General features: G+C 36.7%; 1 protein-coding gene across 7 annotated transcripts in view; it reads left to right on the top strand.

The window, feature by feature from the left end:
* FRY (FRY microtubule binding protein) overlaps window positions 1-23,095 on the top strand; it is a 275,761-nt gene that overhangs the window by 148,712 nt on the left and 103,954 nt on the right. For all 7 annotated transcript variants that reach the window (XR_001884138.1, XR_001884139.1, XR_001884140.1 and 4 more), the window contains exons 20-29: window positions 609-695; window positions 3,238-3,497; window positions 3,905-4,094; window positions 4,738-4,862; window positions 8,066-8,123; window positions 9,663-9,754; window positions 10,034-10,206; window positions 11,313-11,473; window positions 12,588-12,698; window positions 19,292-19,446. Coding sequence is in view for 4 of the 7 variants with exons in the window: in XM_017865930.1 (XP_017721419.1) it covers window positions 609-695; window positions 3,238-3,497; window positions 3,905-4,094; window positions 4,738-4,862; window positions 8,066-8,123; window positions 9,663-9,754; window positions 10,034-10,206; window positions 11,313-11,473; window positions 12,588-12,698; window positions 19,292-19,446 (1,412 nt within the window). In the remaining 3 variants the exon portion in view is untranslated. The remainder of the gene's footprint in view (window positions 1-608; window positions 696-3,237; window positions 3,498-3,904; window positions 4,095-4,737; window positions 4,863-8,065; window positions 8,124-9,662; window positions 9,755-10,033; window positions 10,207-11,312; window positions 11,474-12,587; window positions 12,699-19,291; window positions 19,447-23,095) is intronic.

Here is a 23,095-nt window from a genome sequence, read left to right as displayed (position 1 = left end):
AAATATATAAATTTATTTATGATATATAAATATATTTATGATATTATTCATGTAGCATTTTCACTTACTCTCTCATGCCCTTTCCAATTTGCATATTATATCAAATTGTTATATACTATGTAGATACTACAAAGAGTGTGTTGTCAGTCTGGTTTCTTTGGGACTAAAATTCAGTCACAGTAAACAATTTATCAGTTATTTTAACAGACCAATGACTTAAAATAAGTAGCATTTTAGTTGGTGGTCTAACAAAGCATGTTCTTGCAGGATTTCTACTTCTCGAAATTAATAACATGAACACCGTAGTGAATAACGTATGGTGCTGGTAGATTCTCATGTACATGTATGAGTCTGAAATTCAGGTATATGTCTTTTCAGTACAAAGTGAAATTGGAATTCTAATTATCTTCCATTAAACTTGAAAGATGAAGCTCAGAACCACAGGAGTTTTACTCACTGCCTTCCACCCTATAGGCACTCACTTTTCTGTGAGAAAATCCTTATCGCTGTCTCGCAAGCTGTCCTGCTTCGTGCATCAGACGAAGGTGGTGGGGTGGGTGGGGAGGATTAATTTTCCCATAGAGAGTAATCGCCTCCTCTTTGTACAGGATGACGACAGGCCGATGATTGATGTCATGGATCAGCTAAGTTCTTCCATTCTAGAAAGTTTTATTCACGTAGCAGTTTCGGATTCAGTAAGTACACATTTGATTCCAATTAATGGCTCTTAAAAGCTCTGGACCTATCTAAAGTAGAGAGTCAATGAAAAATTATGTGGAATAACTTGGGTGTTTATGGCAGATTAGTAAACTGACCCAAAGGTACTTACGAAGATAAGACTAGTTTTTCAGATGTTAGTTTAAGAGACATTCAGATAAATTTCACACAAAATCTGGGTCTTAGGAATATAGATAATACTTGTAAACTACAATTTTAAGAAGAATTGCTCAGGATTCTTAGGGAAAATTACTTTGCCTTTTTCATTGTACTTATCACTTAATATTAGACTTAACAATTAATATTGTACTTAATATGTAACTTCTATTTATGTGGTACTTTATAGTTTACAAAGTGCTTTCACATTTATTATTTGATTTGGTTCTCACAGTTACTGAAACTCAAAAATGTTAAGGGAGGAGTCCACAGTCACTCAAAAGGAGAGTTTTAGAGCCCAGGGTCAAGTCTGGGCTCTCGAACTCTCCTTCCCAGGTTTGGACTCTGAACCTAGGAGAGGTTTATCTGCTACACAAATACATTCTTCCTTTTTAAAAGCACATTGGCAACTTTCAATTTCCTGAACAAGTGTAGAAGGGAAATTTAAACTGATTTTAGTTATCTGACTTTAAAAATAAAAGTATAATAACAGGATCTGCATTAATTTGGGCTAAATAGCTGAAGGGAGGCAGGGCAGAGCTGAGACTCCTTGCAGAATCCATGTTACTGATGTTGCTGATGCCTGATGTGCAGATACTTGTCAGATAATTATAAATGTATACAAAACCTGAAGACATTTCGGAGCTCTCCATGGCCTTTTCTAACTTCATTGAACCCAGATTCCTATTTTTAGTGGCCCTGTTCTTGCTTATGGTCATAATAATAATACACTAAAACTGTAAGCCAGGTACTGCAGACCTTAACAGTTATAGTGAAATAGTCCTACCTCTTTTAGAATTTCAAATTGTTTTGACATGGAACGGAATATTAAGCTTTGTTTAATGTATGTATCCTACTTGCCTACAGATAACACTTTATATTTTGTTCATGTACTTTTGTTCTGTGTGTACCAAAATCAAAATCTTAAGCTGGGTAACTAGCTCAGCAATACTGAACTTAGGAAGATGTACAGAAACGGGGAGAGAGTAATGGGAGAAAAGCGATGCCTGCTTTGTGCCAGGTGTTTTTACAGCTGTTACTTCATGTAATTCACTGAAAGATTTGGTGAGATCAGCATTATAATTCCCAAGTCATAAATTCAATAAACAGAGATTCTGGGATGTTCAGTAATTTTCCCAGGTCACAGGCTTTGGGCAGAGCCTATGTTGCCATCTCATCTCTCAGGCTCTGCAGCTCCATCTCTGCCCCTTACAGCCTATTGACCATTGAGGCCACTATTAAAACACTCTTACCCATGGGAACTCATAAACCCAACAGATAAACTTATCATTTTACATGCCTAACAAACATAAAAGCAGTGTCCTCTCTTGGCACAATAGCTGGATTCTTTGAAAATTGATGTCCCCTGAACTTTGGTGTCTAGACTTAAAAGAGAACAAAATGGAATATAAGAACTTATTAATATAGATGTTTACCTTTCAAGAGATTTTTATTTTGACTTGCTATCATAGGATGAGAATATGTAGGTATCTTGGCCGGGTGTGATGGTTCACGCCTATAATGCCAGCACTTTGGGAGGCCAAAGCAGGCAGATCACTTGAGGTCAGCAATTCGAGACCAGCCTGGCCAACATGGTGAAACTCTGTCTCTCCTAAACAATAATACAAAAATTAGCCAGGCATGGTGGCGTGTGCCTGTAATCCCAGCTACTCGGGAGGCTGAGGTACAAGAATCGCTTGAACCTGGGAGGCGGAAGTGGCAGTGAGCCAAGATCACACCACTGCACTCCAATCTGTGTGACAGAGCAAGACTCTGTCTTCATACATACATACATACATCATACATAAAATAAGAATATGTAGGTATCTTATCTCAAAAACTGTCAGTAGAATGCCCTTCATAAAAGAGATTGTGCTTAGCCCTCTCTCTAAATCAAAGGGAAGATATTTTAGTGTAAGGAAAGAGAGAAGATCATAGCTTTAAGAATTATTAATTACAATGAAAGAAACATATTTGTGAGTCTCAGAGATGAATAACTTTTCAGAATTTTAAAATAGTGAATCCATGGTTCAGTTTAAATTTACTGCCATATGTTCATTCAACAAATAATTAGTGAACAGCTTCTGTGTACTGATACGCAGTGCTCTGTGACGATAAACCTGTCAAAATATGATCCAAGTTCTTAAATTTTGCGCTTAAGCTGCTTATCATCTAGCATAGGAAGACTGATGACCACACACCGAGGTCAAATGTGGTAGGTGCAGGATTGGTATTTCAGATTCAAAGCCAGCCCAGTGCACTCAGGAGAAGCACTGTGCAAGAATGAGTCTTCAGGCTGAGCCCTGTTGAGGAGGGATAACTTCAGTTCGGGTTTAACTCACAACCTACCTCTTGTACCTACAGGCAACATTACCACTCACCCACAATGTGGATCTGCAGTGGTTGGTGGAATGGAACGCAGTCCTGGTCAATAGCCATTATGATGTGAAAAGCCCTTCCCATGTCTGGATATTCGCACAGTCTGTCAAAGACCCGTGGGTCCTCTGCCTCTTCAGCTTCCTCCGGCAGGAGAACTTACCCAAGCACTGCCCCACAGCCCTCAGCTATGCCTGGCCTTATGCCTTCACTCGACTCCAGTCGGTGATGCCTCTGGTGGATCCAAAGTAAGGGATCCTTGTGTTTTCCTCTGCCCTGTTGTTTTTCCATCTGCCCTCTTACATTTTCATTTTGTACAAGAGATTGGGATGTTATCACCCCGATTTCTGAACTTCCTACTAGAGAATTCTTAACATTGAGTAAAAACATTAAAAAAAATTTGTCTAAAGCTAGTGGTTTTTTCCCTCAATAATCAGTATGATTGTCTAAGTCTATAATTTCAGACTTTTAATGGTAAAAGATACTTTAAAGTTCTTCTGTTTGACTTCTCATCCAATGCAGATACTCTTTGAATAACATTCTCAATCGACAGTTGTTCAACTCTATTTGAGTACTTCCTATGATCTTTATTTAATAAGTGATATTTAAAATCCAGAACTTAGTTTCACTCTTGTTTTTGACTCCATATTTCTAGTAGCCCAATTAATGCCAAGAAAACCAGCACTGCCGGCAGCGGAGACAACTATGTCACTTTGTGGAGAAATTACCTAATTCTTTGTTTTGGAGTTGCAAAACCCAGTATTATGAGCCCAGGACACTTAAGAGCTTCCACTCCAGAAATAATGGCGACCACACCTGATGGTACAGTGAGCTACGATAACAAGGTGACATGACATGCTTCAGAAGAATTATTCTGTAAGGTTTTTTTTTAGCTTGTTTGTCTAGAGTTCACAGTGCAAATTGCACTGTGCCTGCCATCTGGAGTATTATGGGATCAGATTTTCATCCTACACATTTCTAAATTCCATTGAGTGTTTATATGAATAATTTATTACTCCTCCCTGACAAGTAGGGAACCAAAGATAAAGAAAAGTTGAGAAACTTACTTAAGACCATAGAGTGACTTGTATTTATTCGTGCCCTGAGGTTTGGTTTGTGTCCTACAACACCACACTACATTTCTGTCACTCCTCACCGAGTATTCACCTTTAAATCATGCCTTGATTAAATAAATTATCTTGTTAAAGATAGCTTTGTAGACTTAAATGGTTTTAAAAAGAAGAAAACCATTATAAAAATTTTTTTTAGAATTTGTGTTCCAGGTGAGAATTGCATTCATTTTGCTGTATTAAATTTGTGGGGTTGTGTGTGTGTGTGTATGTGTGTGTGTGGTGTTTCCTGAAATGATGGCAGTGCCTTGGGATGTGGTTCAGTACTTTGAAACTGTTATAATGGAACCATCCTTTGATTAAAGGAACCATCCGTTACCATGTTACCTCTTTTTCACTTGTATTCAACTTGTTTCAGGCCATAGGCACCCCATCGGTGGGAGTTCTGTTAAAGCAGTTGGTGCCTTTGATGAGACTAGAGAGCATTGAGATCACAGAGTCCTTAGTTTTAGGATTTGGAAGAACAAATTCCCTTGTTTTCAGGTACAGTAGTCTTAATGAGTTGTTCTAAATTCATACATGCTGCTGCTATTGTCGTTCCTTTATTAACTCAAATTTGAGTCTGTGTGTTGGCGAGTACCTGGAGAGTTTATAGGCTTTGTGTGACTCCCACTACATCATCTTGGTTGATGTGCATGTAACAAGCATTCCTTGCAACTGCCTCACCTGTCACTTTTAGTCATTGTAACTTTGATTTTACCTCTCAAGTTTTATTTCACTGGCAAGTTTTGTTTTAGACAACTATAAATGAAGATAATTCAGTATCAGTCCCAGTAAGCCAGACTGTTCAGAGGCTGTCACGTCAAAACAATAACAGTCTGCTCATCAGACATTTACCCAACGGACTCTCAAAGGTTAAGCATTGATAAAACCCTTTCTAATGTGTTCAGTTCCGTTGGTTGATCTTTCTTTCTTTCTTTCTTTCTTTCTTTCTTTCTTTCTTTCTTTCTTTCTTTCTTTTTTTGTTTGAGACAGAGTCTCGCTCTGTTGCCAGGCTGGAGTGCAGTGGCACAATCTCAGCTCACTGCAACCTCTGCCTTCTGGATTCAAGCGATTCTCCTGCCTCAGTCTTCTGAATAGCTGGGACTACAGACCTGCACCACCACGTCCAGCTAATGTTCGTATTTAGAGTAGAGACAGGGTTTCACCATGTTGGTCAGGCTGTTCTCAAACTTCTGACCTCAAGTGATCCACTCCCAAAGTGCTGGGATTACAAGTTTGAGCCACCACGCCCAACTTGGTTGATCTTTCTGTAGGGCACTTTCTTTGCCTTAATATAACCATATACCTGCTTTCTGGATTCCTTATTTATTCACATTTGCAATCAAATAAACATTCCATCTGAAGCACTGTCAAAGCCTTTGAAAGAGACATTGTAAAATGTTAGTTTGGGTTGCCTCTGATGACTTTAGCTAAGCAACAAAACCCTATATGGACAAATAAAATCTCAAACAAAATTTTCCATGTAGATAGAAATAAGAAACCGCCAAGCATTTGTGAGAAACTCTACTTGAAAATAAAGATTAATAAGATGTTTTAGAGGCTATTGAAAAGATCTAAGTTATTTATGGTTAGAGTCAGATTTTTTTTTTAATTTTTTTTTTTAATTTTTTTTATTTTTTTTTTGAGACAGAGTCTCACTCTGTTGCCCAAGCTAGAGTGCAGTGGCGTGATCTCGGCTCACTGCAACCTCTGCCTCCTAGGTTCAAGCAATTCTCCTGCCTCGGCCTCCTGAGTAGCTGGGATTACAGTGGTGCACAACACCACTCCCAGCTAATATTTTGTATTTTTAGTAGAGACGGGGTTTCACTATATTGGTCAGGATGGTCTCGAACTCCTGACCTTGTGATCCATCCACCTCAGCCTTCCAAAGTGCTGGGATTACAGGCGTGAACCACCGTGCCCGGCCCAGATTTCATTCTTAAAAGAAGTAATTGTGGGTTCTGACTGTGTAGGTACCAGTTAACCAGAGTTTTACTAGTTATTGGTTAATTAGTTAAGACAAAATATAATATAGAAATACAAGGAGATGGCCAGGCGCAGTGGCTCATGCCTGTAATCCCAGCACTTTGGGAGGCTAAAGCGAGTGGATCACCTGAGGTCAGGAGTTCAAGACCAGCCTGGGCAACACGGTGAAACCCCATCTCTACTAAAAGTACAAAAATAGCCAGGCATGGGTGTGCGCCTGTAGTCCCAGCTACTCAGGAGGCTAAGGCAGGAGAATAGCTTGAACCTGGGAGGCAGAGGTTGCAGTGCACTCCAGCCTGGGCGGCAGAGTGAGACTCTGTCACCAAAAAAAAAAAAAAAGAAAAAGAAAAGAAATACAAGGAGATAACAATAACAATCCCTGAAATTACCCTACATTCTTTCCCGAATAATCTAAGATTGTTTTGCATATATGGACCTCTAAATATTCCTAGAGACAGGTAAGATTATATAACCAGCTAGCCTCATGAGTCTAGAAAACTTAATGTCTCTGGGCTTCAGTTTTCTCAACTGTAAAATTGGCATAGTAAATAAAAATAAATAAGTGTATCTGTCTAGTTTTTTAAATGTTAGTATAATTATAGAATCCATCTCATAAATTTATTGAGAGGACATATTAAATGTAAATATTCACAATGTAAATATTTGTTAAATGGCCGCTGTAAAGTGGAGGAGACTAACGATGTTATTCCCATTTCTTCGATGAAGAAATTCTAATGTCTGCATTGGAGAAATCAGGAATAGAACCCAGGCTTTCTGTCTCTCAGTATGGAATGGCATAGAGTTTACTCCCATCTTTGGATTTTCCTGGCTGGTGATGTTTAATAGAACAAAATGTCCTACCAGAAAGTAAAAGGTTTTCAAACCTGGGCGTACTGTAGACAAAATACCTACATACTAGTCTGACAACAAGCTACATCTTATCTTTTTGTCTGTTTTTTTGACCTAGCGATTCAGAAGTTATTTCCTGAAGAAGAGAACTAATTAGATTAGAAAGTATAATGTTGAGAACTGGAGATAATCAGGACAAAGACATATATTGTGATCAATATTTATATTTTACTATATAAAAGAAAAGGTTTTGATGAGAATCTCGCAATTTTAGTACTTGCCATACAGAATTTTTTATTTATTATATAGTGGAAATAAAGGAATTTAGCTCTGAAATCCAAAAAAGGCTTTGTTTTAAAGTCAACTAGAGGTCAGTCTCCTGAGCACAGATCCCAAATGCAGCGCTGGGGTAATCGCACCCATCTCTTTTCCACTAATTAGACTGAAAATTTCTTGTGTGCAGGGGCTCAATTTTATTTATCTTCAGCTCCATAGCTTGTAGTAAAGTACTTGAATTTAGAAAATCTTGGAAAATATTGTTTGTTTAATTGTTCACATAGGGTTTGTTTGTTTGTTTGTTTGTTTTTGCCATAGAGATCTCTGGAACATTAAATCAAAATCAAGTCAATAAATAGTTACTGAGCCAAAATTATATGCATAGCACTGGAATTAAGACGAATAATACAAAGTATGGACAATACCTGTTTCCAGCCTAGCACACGATTGGGAAATGGAGAGGTCAGGGAGATTGTAGTGTTAGAAGCAAAGTGCAAAAAGCAAGTGATTTGGGATTGAATGGATATAGAGTATTTAGTGACAAGTTTGGTGTCAAAAACAATTAATTTCAAATCTGACCTTTTCGTCCGTAGAGAACTGGTAGAAGAACTTCATCCATTAATGAAAGAAGCTCTGGAAAGAAGACCAGAGGTAAGAATTTGAATTTAAATAATTAAGGCTTGGTTTTTTGGACAATTATCTGAATTTAAATCAAACCCAGTGGTTTCCCCTAAAGAATACAAACACCTAACAGCTTTTAACAATGACTCTTGATATTTTAACTTTTGTTGTTTTTATTATTTTTCAGTTTTCATTAAGTAATTAGTATAAAATGGTTCTATAGATTTTATGTCCTAAACATATAAATGCAAAACAACTTAAAATACTCATGTATGTCAACTATTACATTCTTTTGCAGGAGGTTTGAATTAAAATTGAATTTTGGGTTTTTGTGTGTTTGCTTGTTTTTTTTACAAGTAGTTGAACGGCCAAGAATGTAATTTGTCTCCTCTGGCATATGAGGCATTTTCCCCAGCATCACCTTTCCTGAAGTGAATTCTGAAAAGTTTTGTACCAGGATAAAAATAATAAAAAGACTAGAAAAGGGCCGGGCACGGTGGCTCACGCCTGTAATCCCAGCACTTTGGGAGGCCGAGGCGGGCGGATCACCAGGTCAAGAGATCGAGACTATCCTGGCCAACATGGTGAAACCCCGTCTCTACTAAAATACAAAATTAGCTGGGCTTGGTGGCGCGCACCTGTAGTCCCAGCTACTCAGGAGGCTGAGGTAGGAGAATCGCTTGAACCTGGGAGGTGGAGGTTGCAGTGAGCCGAGATCACGCCACTGCACTCCAGCCTGGATGACAGAGCAAGACTCTGTCTCAAAAAAAAAAAAAAAAAAAAGAAAGAGAAAAGAAACTTTCTCATATAGTAGCAATGATACAAGAAATAGCAGAAATTAGGTCAGGTGCAGTAGCTCATGCCTGTAATCCCAGCACTTTGGCAGGCCAATGTGGAAGGATGACTTGAGGCTAAGAGTTTGAGACCAGGCTGCAAGACCTAGGTCTACAAAAATGTTTAAAATTAGCCGAGTGTGGTGATGCATGTCTGTAGTCCCAGCTACTCGAGTAGCCGGGTGTGGTGGTGCATGCCTATAGTCCTAGCTACTCAAGAGGCTGAGGCAGAAGGATCACTTGAGCTCAGGAGTTCAAGGTTACAGTGAGCCAAGATCACACCACTGCACTCCAGTCTGGGTGACACGGTGAGATCCTATCTCAAAAATAAATAAATAAATAAAATGTAAAAATAAAGAAATAACAGAAATTCAGCGGTGTGAATAAGAACAGTGTTACTTCCATGACCAGAACTGGGATTACTTCATGTCCCCTGCCCCTTTCACTGGTTTCAGATGCCTTTCAGCAGACACTGGGAGCAGCTGGGAAATGAGGCTTGTTGTTTCTCAACATTTCCACCTAACATTTACTGACCCACTTATGATGTGTTTCTCTTACAGCCTATAGATAGCAAGCATTTCCTCTGAGGATTAGAAAGAAAGCAAAATATATGCTGACTGTTATGCTTAGAAAATTGAAAATGACTAGATTATGCCTCTTCTTAATACCTTTTTCTAAAGCAAAGTTAATATTGTTTTGTCTGTGTCTGTAAGTGATACTACCTCTTTCTACACAGAACAAGAAACGCCGAGAACGGCGAGACTTGTTAAGGCTACAACTACTTCGAATTTTCGAACTTCTGGCTGATGCTGGTGTAATAAGTGACAGGTAGGGTCAGAATTCTACCGAGTTGCTCTCTTCTCATCAAACTGATCTTTTCGTCTTTCTTTCTGTCTCTCTCTTTTCTTTTGTTTTTAAATATAATACCCTTAACTTAGAAAAATCCAAAAGCTCGCTTTTTCTTTTTTCGTATTTTCTTTACACTGCATATAGGTTAGGAACAACTTTAGTGTATGAGTTGTGACAGTGAATCTTAGTTTTCATGAAGCCTGTATTAGTTTGACATAAAGACTGATCATCTAAAAATTTAATTTTCCTTTATTCCAGCACAAATGGAGCCTTAGAGCGGGATACTTTAGCCCTGGGAGCTTTGTTCTTAGAATACGTGGACTTGACCCGCATGCTCCTAGAAGCTGAAAATGACAAAGAAGTTGAAATTCTTAAAGATATCCGGGCACATTTTAGTGCAATGGTTGCCAACTTGATTCAGTGTGTTCCAGGTACAGTGATCCATTACAAGAAATTACCATTCATGCTTGGAAGCCCATTTGTATTCTTTATTACCATGCTTTCCTCTTTAACCCTACTGGCCTTTATGCAGGTCTGGGATGGGATTATTTACTTTGAGATACTAGGACATATATATGAGAACAGATTGTCATTACTCAGCACAGAGTTGGAAAGGGAATGATAAGTATTAAATCGGGCTTTGTGTGTGTCATTTCTATTCTTTGTTTTGGTTTCCATCTGAAAATGAACTGATGTGATTTCCATAGGAAGGAAGTAATTCAGAGGTAACATTCACACAGGCTTCATTTTTTTTCACATTGTCTCTGTACTAATCTGTGAACAGGTAATTTCAGCAATATTTCTTCTCTCTGACTCTATCCTACCAACACATTAAATGTAATTATATAAAGCTTAATATATTTTACATTTGATTAAATATTACATTATGGAGAAAATTATCTTTCACAGAGCAAATGGGTATGAAACATATTCGTTCTAATAGAACATAGAAAAAAAAAACAGCTGGTTAGTTTGCTATAAAAAATTATTATAATTAAAAGTTTTGGTATTATTACAAAAGCCCCTTGTCAACTAATGTTTCTGCTTTTCACCATTTTGATGTTAGTAACCTCCTTACCAATCCTTCTCAGCTTCAGTGACCCTAAATTAAGATTTGAGTTTACTTCTTCAGTTAAAGTGAAGTACCTATGTGAGTTTGAAATAGACAGTCTGTGCTATTTCCGAGTTCTCTTAAAGATGGGCAGCAGTCAAAAAACATTTGATATGTAAGCAGCAGCTGAGTGGGAAGTGTTGCAGTTTTCCCAGGTATTGATTAGAAAAAAATCCCTGCAGGTCCTATTTTTCATCTTTCTTTCCCACTCTGAGTCAAGGGGCTGCTGACTGCAACGTGAGGACGGGAAGAGTGAACACTTAGAAAAGAAATACAGCTTGACTTTTTAAGTGCACGTTGCATTGCCTAAAGAAAATCGTAGTTAAAAAATCAAGTGGTTCCTTTCCTCAAAATGTAAGAAATATACATAATAGCGATATAGAGTATTTCCAGTCTTGTAACCTCTAAGTGTGTTCTTCTCCGTAGTTCACCACCGAAGATTTCTCTTCCCCCAGCAAAGCCTGAGGCACCATCTTTTCATCTTATTCAGCCAGTGGGCAGGACCCTTCAGCATTATGTTCACTCCTCTGGACCGTTACAGTGACAGAAATCATCAGATTACAAGATATCAGTACTGTGCATTAAAAGTAGGTGACATTGTACTCACGAATGACTTTTGTCAGATGGATGGTCTCTCTCAGGAAACTAACAACCATGCCTTAAAAATAAACTTAAATAATACGATAGAATAGAATAAAATCTAAGCGCACGTACAAAAAATCACATGGACACACACATGCATAGCTTTTCTAAGCTCCCATTTTCTTCTCATATTTCTCCTGTATGGGAACCATATATTTTTGCTCATTTGCCCAGTATATAGCTGCCTTGTCAATTAACTTTCAACCTAAAAAAGAAAAAAATTAGACATCACCCCAAGTTCAAAGTCTACCCAGAGCAACATTCCCTTTTTAATGTCCTTTTGTCCTAGAAGACTGCCAGAAATAAATTTCCCCCCAACTAGGACTATTCAAAGCCTTCAGAAGCATGACTCCTTTACAGTCCAATTTCCTTCAGAAAACTAACTGTATATCAGCTCTGTCATACAGAACATAAGTTGCTGACTCTCAGGTTACCTTCGCCTCGATGGAGCTAATTTAAACTATGGCCCTGATAGTCAGTTGGACCTGCCAATTACAAAGTTATTCAAGATCTCCTCTTCTCCTACTTTCCCTTGATTTTTCCCTCCACCCACCCCTTTAGAGGAACTGAATTTATATTTTTCATTTTATTTACCTTTGATTAAGGATTATAATTATTTACTTTCATATTTTTCATATATTTTATGCTGTCTCAGTTCAATACATTAGTCCAATATTTGTCGTAAAAGCAAAATTTGAAAAGCTATATTTATCTTATAAGCAGAATTCATTTGAAACATTGAAGGAAAGCTTATTTTAAATATTGCAAAATGGTTTTTTGGTTTTGAATACTTACTCTGGTCATAAAGAGTTGTTATAATTATAAAATTAAAAGTCCACAAAGGTAAACTTACGGGTTTTTAATTCTTATGAAAGCCAAATTTGGAATCCGGTATTTTTTATTAAATCTACTAAAGAGTGCTTTAAAAATCTTGGGGAAATAAGTGTCTTTAGAGGGTCCTTATCATTTGTAAGTCTGACAATTATGTTTTATAAAGTCAGTTGGATACCATTAGATCATTCCAAGTTTCACTTCCATGTCTTGTGTTTTTATCATCAGGCAATGTCAGCAGTACTGTGCTGTGGCCCGGTCTTCGACAATGTGGGCCTTTCCCCAGATGGCTACCTATATAAATGGCTTGACAACATTCTGGCTTGTCAAGATTTACGAGTAAGTATAGGCAAAAATACATTGGTTTTAAATGTCTTTTGTGTTCTGCGTCAGTTGAGTTACTGACATGTATAAGCATTGTTCACAATACAACCTCTTCACACATCAGCCATACAAATATAGATTTATGTGTTGTTCACTTTACACTCTGATACATCAAGATAAAAAAGACAGTAACATTTATCAAAATTGACCATAAGCTGGGTCATAAAGCAAATCTCAACAAAGGTCACATTAGTGAAATGATAGACTATGTTCTCTAATCAGAGTAGCATTAAGTTGGTATTCAATTTGATAACAAAAAGATAATTTTAAAAAATACTTCCTGATAACCAGTGAGTTGAAGAATAAATTACTATGGAAACTGGAAAATATTTTTAGCTGGAGAATAATGAAAGTACTATATACTAAACTTGTGGGCTGTAAGTAAAGCCTTTCTTAGAATGAAATGCATAGCCTTAAACACATATACAAGGGGACTTCAAAAAGTTTTGTGGAAGAATAGAATTAAAAGATAAAATTTTAAAAATATATACTTTATTTATTAACATAATCTCCATCAAGGTCAAGACATTTTTCGAAGTCTTTGCTTAGTCCATGCCTAAAGAATCCATCCCAGAACTAAGTCCTAGAAACTTAACCACATCAGTGCCACCTTCTCTACATTATTAACTGAAGAAAATTGGGTGGCTTTTAAAGACTTTTTTAAGATTAGGAAACCAAAAGAAGTCAGAAGGAGCCAAGTCAGGACTGTAAGATGAATGCCTAATGATTTCCCATCAAATCTCTTGCAAAATTGCCCTCATTTGATGAGAAGAATGAGCAGGAGCATTGTCATGGTGAAAAAGGACTTTCTGGTATAGTTCTCCAAGATATTTTTCTGCTAAAGCTTTGGCTAGCTTTCTCAAAACACTTTTATAATAGCAGATGTCATTGTTCTTTAGCCTCCGGAAAGTCAACAAGTGACTTTCCTTGAGCACCCCAAAAATCTGTTGCCATGACTTTTGCTCTTGACTAGTCCACTTTTGCTTTGACTGGACCACTTCCATCACTTGGTAGCCGTTGTTTTTATTGCGCTGCTTTTAGGATAGCACTGGTAAAGCCATGTTCCGTCTCCTGTTACAATTCTTTGAAGATCTGTAGAATCTTAATCCCATTTGTTGAAAATTGTCATTGAAAGCTCTGCTTGTCTACTGCTGATGAGTTTTGGTGCCCGTCACATGGAGCATTTGCTAAAGTTTAATTTTTCAGTCAGGATTGTATAAGATGAACCAGTTGAGATGTCTGTGGTGTTGGTTATTGTGTCTGCTGTTAATCATCAGTCCTCTTTAATTAGGGCACAAACTAAATGAATTTTTTCCTCACAAATTGGTATGGATGGTCTACCACTGTGGGCTTCATTTTCATCATCATCTTAAAACAGGTTATCTATTTGTAAACTGCTAATTTCTTTGGGAGAATTGCCCCTATACATTTTTTGTAAAGCAGCAGTGATTTCACTATTCTTCCACCCAAGCTTCGCTATAAATTGGATGTTTGTACTTGCTTCAATTTCAGCAGAATTCATGTTACTCCGATAGGGGCTGTTTTCAAACTGATGTCTTTGCCTTCTTAGTTCCTCAAACTAAATTCTGTTCAGACATGTTATAACAAGTTAGCACACGTTTATTTTGGTGCAAAAAAAATTTTTAATCCATGCATAATTTTTCATAATATACATTTTCCATGAGCTTTTTGAAGACCCTCATATTAAAGAGAGAAAAGGCTGATTATCCATGACCTAAGCATCCATCACAAGAAGTTAGAAAAAGAATAGAGGCCGGGCGCGGTGGCTCAAGCCTGTAATCCCAGCACTTTGGGAGGCCGAGACGGGTGGATCACGAGGTCAGGAGATCGAGACCATCCTGGCTAATACGGTGAAACCCCGTCTCTACTAAAAAATACAAAAAACTAGCTGGGCGAGGTGGTGGGTGCCTGTAGTCCCAGCTACATGGGAGGCTGAGGCAGGAGAATGGCATAAACCTGGGAGGCGGAGCTTGCAGTGAGTTGAGATCCAGCCACTGCACTCCAGCCCTGGCGACAGAGCAAGACTCTGTCAAAAAAAAAAAAAAAAAAAGAAAAAGAATAGAATATCAAACTCAAAAACAGTACAATGAAGGAAATAATAGAAATAAGAGTAGAAATTAATGAAAGAGAAACAAATTAATGGTAGTGATCATTAAGCCAAAAGTTGAATTTGTTATAATACTAAAAAAATTCACAAATCCATGGCAAGTTCAATCAAGAAAGAGGGAATTACTTTCTTTAAAGTGTTAAAAAAAAGAAAACTATAAAACCAGATGGCTTTGCTAATGAATTCTACTGAGCATTTAAAGAACAAATTGCATGGATTCAATGCAAATTTTTAAAGAGAAAACGGATGAAAAGGAAATACGTCCCAGTACATTTTGTGAAACCAGAATGACCTTGATAATAAAACAAGAAAAGGTTGTAGCAAGAAAGAAAATTAAAAGGCAGTCTCATTCATGAGATTGTCTCTAATACATAGATACAAAACTTTAAATAAAATATTAGAAAATTGAATTTAGTGATATAGAAAAAAGATGATTTACCATGGTCAAATTGGGTTTATTCATGGACTGTAAGGTTGGTTAATATTCAGATGTCTGTCAGTTCATTTATATATTAACTATATTCACAGAATCTCAAAAACATGATCTCAGATGTAAGAAAAGCATTTGATAAAGTTCGTCATTTATTCAAGAGAAAAACTCCTGGCAAAACTACAAATAGAAAAGAGCATCCTTAGTTTGACAAAAGGCACCTTGAAACAAAACACCCTATAAACACCATATTTAATATAAAATATGTAAACATCATATTTAATAGTTAATTTGAAAGTATTCTCTCTGAGATTAAAATAGCCAAGGAAGCTTACTGTCACCACCTCTATCAACATCATACTGGAGATCGTAGCCAGTGCAGTAGGAAAGAAGAGATTATAAAGAATAATAAAACATAAGTAAAACTCATTGTTCACAGGTGACACAATTTTTGGTGAAGGAAATTCCAACAAGTCTTTAGACAAAGTGTTGGAATTAATCAGTGAATTTAGCATGGTTGCCATATGAAAGGTCAAAATTAAAAATCAATTATATTTCAGTACAGCAACAATGAGGAGCTGGAAAAATAAATTTTTAATTATGCCAGTTATAATGGCATTTTAAAATTAGGAATTAACATTAAATACTTAGGAATAAACCTAACAAAAATGTGCAAGGCCTCATACATAGAAATATGTAAGGCATTAATGAGAAAAATTAAACATCTAATAAATGGAAAAATATACCATGCTATTGAACTGGAAGATTCACTATTGTAAAGAAGTCATTCTCCTCCAGAATGGAGGACAATGCAATATGGAGACAATGCAATTCTAGTCAAAATCTGAGCAGGATATTTGTGACAACTGGAAGTTCCTTTTAAATATATGTATATATATAAATGCAAAGGACCAGAAATAGCTAAGATAATTTTGAACAATATAATCAAAGTGAGAGGATTCACTGTAGCAGAAATCAATACTTATTATAAATGTATGGTCATTAAAACACTGAACTATTGGCCAAGAATAAGTATATATATATCAATGGAGTAGAATAGGGAGGCCAGAAAATTACCATGTATTATGTATATGCACACATGGTTTATTTCAAAGATGGCACTGCAGAGCAATGAGAAAAATGGTTTTTTCCAATAAGTAATTTGGGGTCAGTTGGATAGCCTTACTAAATCAAAGAAAGAAAAAGAAATTTGACCCTTTCCTCACACTTCACAAAAGTTCATTGCAGGTGGATTATAGATCTAAATGTAACAGCTAAAATAATAGTCTCTAGAAAATAATCCAGAATATCTTCATCCCTGGGGTTACAGTAAGATTTCTTGAGCAGAATGCAAAAATTACTAACCCTAAGGAAGAACTAATAACTTTTGTTCACCAAAAGACACCATTAAGAGCATGAACAGGCTAGCCATAAAGTGAGAGATGTCTGTAATGCACAATCAGCAGAGACTTCTTATCTAGAATATATAAAGGACTCCTACAAATAAATAAGATAAATACAGACTCAATAGAAAAATGAGCAAGAAACTTAAGCAGTTCACAGAAGAGGTTACCTAACTGACCAGTGAACATAAGAAAAGGTTCTCAAACTCATTAATAATCATGTGTCTTAGTCCATTCAGGCAGCTATAACAAAATATCATAGACTAGTGGCTTATCAACAACAGAAATTTATTTCTGACAGTTTTGGAGGCCAAGAAGTCCAAGGTTAAGGTGCTGGCAGATTTATGTCTGGTGAGGGCCTCCTTCCTGGTTCATAGGCAGCAGTCTCTTTGCTGTGTCCTCACTTGACACACGGGACAAGGGAACTCTCTGGGGTCTTTTTTATAAGGGCACTAATTTCATTCACAGGGGCTTCCCAGCTCCTGACCTAATCACTTCCTAAAGGCCCCACCTCCAAAAACCACCACCTTGGGGGTTAAAATTTAAATGTGAATTGAGGGTTGGGAGGTTACAAACATTCAGTCTATAGCATGAGGGAAATGCAAATTAAAGCCACAGGAGACAAAATTATATACCTAAAATTCCATTTATATAGACCTGAAAAACTGCCCATACTAACCAGTAGTGCTAAAAGTCAAGATAGTGGTTTCTCCTGGGGAGGAAAGACAGGCTGGTGTTTAAGAGAGTGCCCAGGGGAGGGTTCAGTGGTGCTAGTAATATTCTGGTTTTTGACCTGGTGGTGATCATAGGAGGGTGTTAAAATAACTCATCATATACATAGGAATTATATACGATTTCTGTGTATTTTATACCTCAGTGTAAGTTTCTAAAGCACAATAAAAGCTTGATTCTTCTCTCAAGTCTAACTTTTTAATGAAATGTTATTTTAAGTCATTTGCAATAATATCATCAGCTTTTATCTGCTGCGAATTACTTAAAGCCAGTTGGGGGGAACTAGGTGGAAGATGTTTGACCATCCAGTTAGAATATCACTCCCACCTAGGCCCAAACCCTGTAAGTAAAAAAAATGAAGAAGCCAGAATCTTGCCTTTTCAGCTTGATTTCAACTGGCAAGAAGAGTAAACAACTTTAGGAGGAGGCACCAGAATGTTCCTTTTTTTTTTTTTTTTTGAGACAGAGCCTCACTCCTTTGCCCGGGCTGGAGTGCAGTGGTGCCATCTCAGCTCACTGCAACCTCTGCCTCCCAAGTTCAAGCGATTCTTGTACCTCAGCCTCCCCAGTAGCTGAGGTTACAGGCACACACCACCATGTCCCGCTAATTTTGTATTTTTAATAGAGACAGGGTTTCACCACATTGGCCAGGCTGGTCTCAAACTCCTGACCTCAAGTGATGTGCCTGCCTTGGCCTCTCAAAGTGCTGGAATTACAGGTATGAGCCACCACTCCTGGCCAGAATGTTACTTTCTGAGGAGAAAGTAACATGTAGCCTCTAGGCACCAGCCTTCTCCTGGACAAATGTGCATATTCACTGACCATCTAGTATTTGAGAGTAGCTTCAGGAATCATCGATTCAGCATCCTATTAATGCTATCTAGTATGATTTTTTAATTAAAAAAAGAGTCTATTAAAAGAAGAGTCTATTGAGACTGTATTTCTTTTTGAAAGACCGCTAAGCTTCACACAGTATATTTAGTAACCAATCCTCATAGTCATATTTCCTCCGATTTTTTTCCTTAAGAGACTTTGTAGTAGGAATAGACATTGATACACAAGCATACTTCACATCTGCCACTATAATTATCACTATTCCTACCGGCATCAGAATCTTTAGGTGAGTGGTCACCCTGCATGCACGGTGGTAACATCAAATGATCAAATGATCCCCCACAATACTCTGAGCTAATACATAGAGGATATCCTTTTGTATATTGGATTTTTTAAACAAAATACATGTATTTTTCAGACATATTTTAAATGAAAAAAAAATTGCCAATAAAGGCTTCTTCCCCCCCACTATTTTTTTTTTTTTTTCGGGACCTAGTCTCACTCTGTCACCCAGGCTGGAGTGCAATGGCACAATCTCAGCTCACTGCAACCTCCGCCCCCTAGGTTCAAGTGATTCTCCTGCCTCAGCCTCCTGAGTAGCTGGGACTACAGGTGCATGCCACCACGCCCGGCAAATTTTTTCTATTTTTAGTAGAGATGGAGTTACACCATGTTGGCCAGGCTAGTCTCGAACTCAGTAATCCACCCACCTCGGCTTCCCAAAGTGCTGGGATTATGGGCATGAGCCACTGCGCCTGGCCACCCCTTTTCAGAGGTAAAAATTGAGAATAGGTGGACACTATGTAACAGACTTACATGATCAAATTTGATGTATCCATTTCAGTTTTCAGTTGCGACACTATACTCTCTTGAAGAATATGTGACATATAAATCAACCAAGATGAAAGCTCAGTCTTCCTTTCATTTTACTTAGTTTATATTGACTAAGCTTTATCTGTGTATTTCTCTAGAACATTCTTTCATCAAATACGAATAATACTGATTTGCTCCATGTATTCAGGTTCATCAACTTGGCTGCGAAGTTGTTGTCTTGCTACTGGAACTTAATCCTGACCAAATAAATCTTTTTAATTGGGCAATTGACCGATGCTACACAGGTTCCTACCAACTTGCATCTGGCTGCTTCAAAGCCATAGCAACTGTGTGTGGAAGCAGGTATGAATTTTTATAAGCAGTGATGAGTGGCAAGTATGTTTAGGGTTACCTTTTGTGATATGAATGATGGAGAGCTGACTATTTTGCAACTCTATGAGCAAAGTAAATTATATGAGAATATAAAATTTTCTGTATGTCCCCAGCAGGTAAACTACTCCCTGTAAGGTTGCAGTTTCATTGGTTTTTCTCATTTTATCAGGAAATGATTTGTTGTTACAGTACCTTTCTAATTGTGTGGAAATTCAGTCAGGTATTACAGCAGGATTTGAAAATGACAAAGAAGATACATTATAGGAATTAAAGAAATGTCTAGAAGCGTTTGTAACGAGGGTAAACTATAGCCCATCAGTCATCTTTACAAAAAACCAAACCCAGGAAGTGGCCTAAAATTTTAAATTCACTTTGTCAAAACTTCAGAAAGGAAAAAAAGAAAAGAAAGTGTGGCACCAAAGGTTCTATAGATTACACTTTTAAAACCATTGCCTTTGGTATATAAATTAGTTATTCAGTGTAGCCATTTAGCATAATTTATGTGCTGAAATAAGTTCATAGCTACGATGAAAGGGTTAATAAAAGTTCTCCAAGTTGCATAAGCTATTCCCAATAAAGAGCTTATGTATCAGAAAAATTGAGAGAAACCAGCTCATTTATTTTGAAAATATTCATATAGACTGTCAACTTTCCTTTTTAATTAAATGTTGCACTTTAAATAGCTATCTTGAGCTACCAGATCAAGAGAATAAAAGTGAATTAGTTTTAAATTCCAATCTGTTATAGGTCTAAGTTAATAAGAACAGTATTTTGGAAGACGTCTACTTTCAATAAACCTAAAATGAACATGCTATTTAGGGAGACAAGTTTCTCCTTAAAATTTTTATCTTTCTTTTATAAAGATAGTAGATAATATTTCATATCTAAAGCTTTCAGTAGTAGAGCTTTTATTATAGATTTTAATATCCATAAAAGTTAGAGCAAATGAATATAACCTAAACTGCCTGATTTTCCATCAAGTTTTATTTCCTGTTATAAGCATTACTAAAAAATATACTTTAGGACATTACCAAAAGAGCATTGTTACAAAAATCTCTTTCTCCAGAGTGCTTTTTTTTAATTTTCAGATATTTCAACATTCTAAAAATAAAGTTTCATTCACATGACCCGTTGATTTTTAACAATATATTTAGAATCTATGACTTGGACTTCTTTCTTTGACAAAAATAAGTTTCACCTCTTCACTGCCCTTCTCCCAGTGAACTTGGCTTGAACTATCCTAATCAAATTTATTGCATTGCATGGCCATCTCACAAAATATTACACTGAATTTCTCTGAGTAAGTCTAGGTATTTTTCCTTAGGGAGCACAAATAAATGTTTAATAAATTTAGCAACATAGTCTCAATTTCAATAATATCTCTAGTCACAAAAATATTAGGTCATAAAACCTGCTATGTTCCAAGTATTTTTTAAGGTATCATTATACACTATCTTATACACTATCATTATACACTATATCTGGTTTCTTAGACAAATACTGCATATCTATTTGCATTCACGACACTCATCTATTCTGAAGAAAGGGCAGAGGTCAGAAGAATACGATGGCTTGAACCCAACCGTCCAGATAGTGACCAGCGTTTCTGCCATTTCTCAACACAGGGCATGTTCAGAATTTAAAATTTCAGCTGTTGCCTCAATTTGCTCTTTCCACATAAATTCTCAGCCTGTGTAGTCTAGACAGGCCTCTAGAGAGGCTTGAGCAGTCATTGTGCTTGTGTTTGCGGTACTTTTTTCCAAAACCAATTGTGGTATTTTCAGCTCTTGCTTCATTCGTCTTCTGTAAGTTTGCATCTAAAAAGCAACTGAAGACCTTATGAAATATGTTTCTCAAAAGTCATATGCAAACTGAATTTTATTTTAAGTTTCTCAAACAAGTTATCTACACAGTAACTCCTACAAGTCATTTTTTAAAGCAAAGAATTCTTGTAAGATAAATAATGATCTCCTCCTTTTCAAATAGGAATCATTATCTCCAGGATTTATTTGTAGAGGATTATGACAGTTTATAAGCACATTTATTTATTAAGAAACCACTCATAATTGACTTTAAATTACCTGAAAGATTAAAATTTTTTAAATGTTCTTGTTGATTTAAATTTTCTATTTTAGCTTTAGAAAAGAGGATTTGCCATTTCTGTGTAATTAATATGTCAATGTCCATTAGCTGTGGCAATGGGGAAAAATGGTTCTCTGCATCCTTCTTTTTGGTTATTTTTCCAGCAGTAAAGGACTGTGTGTGAGTGTGAGTGTGTGTGTATGTATGTGTGTGTGTGTGCATGTGCTGTGAACTTACTCTTCTCTAGTCAAAACTCTATAGCTATGCTATGCTATGACTCTGGTAATATTAGGAGATAGAAAGTCAGAACAGAACTTGAATAGGACCAAAGGAAATTAGGAAAAAGAAAGTGATGGTAGAACTGGCAGTATTAATTTTGCAAAATTTTTCATAAAATATGTTAACATATTTGATTAAAAGCTATTAGATACAGCTCACTACTAAAAGTTCAGTACAAAAAATTGCTTACTCGTTAACCAGCTTTAGTTCAAATAACTATTTGGCTTCTGTTTGTGTCTGTACTGATTTTTCCCTCACTCCAAATGAGATTAGAATAAGATAGATAAGGAAATTGAGAAAGAAACTAAATGACTTTCCAAAGTTATAAATCAAGGTAAATTGTGTATTAAGAGTATAGGCCATTTCCAATCACTAGCTTAACGCACCAGAATTCTCTTTACATTTTAATTAAATACTTAAGAATTTCATTATTTTTACTTTTACCTTCCAACACACTCTTAAAACGTGTTTAATAGATGTTTTAGAATTGTTTTTTAAGAACAAAGTGCAAAGTGTTGATTTTTAAATAATTTTGTTGGATTTATTTTTGATGGTGGTTTGTGTTGGCATTATTTGTATGTTTGTTTTTCTTTAACTTTCTATAAATCTTCCTAATTTAAGTCAGGCCTAGCAAACTTGAATTATTAGAAGCAAATGCCCATTTCTTCAGGGAATAATATCCATCTATCAACAAGGAAGACAGGCAAAGCTTATGATTCATAAATCCCAATCACACTCCCTAACTGATGATAAATAACCTTATTTGGTTGTGTCAGCCATCTGGAGTATTTCGGGAGAGCAGAGTTGGGAATCTGGGCTCCAGAAACATGCTATCTTGGGTTCAAATCCTCACTCGACCTCTATTCAAGCTGTGTGTTCTTGAACAAATTACTGCAGATGCCTACCCACTAGTGAAATAGGGTTGATGACAGGGTTCGAGTAATCATTAAGCAAAAACAACCTCTTGGCCTAAGGCCTAACAAATGGTAAATACCCCATAAATGCTGTTATTCAATAGTTGTTGGAGGAGAACAGCTGTGAAGTAATCCCCTCAATTAACTAGTAAAATCTTTCTCTTCAGAATGCCTCAGAGCGGTCCTGAGCTTTGTAACGTAGTACTAGGTAAGCCAGAGCTAGCCGACATTTCCCACATTCTTCAACATCTCCTCTCTTCTAGATAGTTTGATTTCTTGTTTACTTTTTGAGTCACATCTACCTCCCATATTTATTTTATCATTTGATTTTTATTTGGTGTGAT

The sequence above is a fragment of the Rhinopithecus bieti genome, unplaced genomic scaffold, assembly GCF_001698545.2.
Source record: "Rhinopithecus bieti isolate Rb0 unplaced genomic scaffold, ASM169854v2 scaffold_81659, whole genome shotgun sequence".
In the NCBI taxonomy this organism is placed as follows: domain Eukaryota; kingdom Metazoa; phylum Chordata; class Mammalia; order Primates; family Cercopithecidae; genus Rhinopithecus; species Rhinopithecus bieti.
Note: the sequence above shows the minus strand (reverse complement) of the source record. Positions and strands in the feature narration are given on the sequence as shown.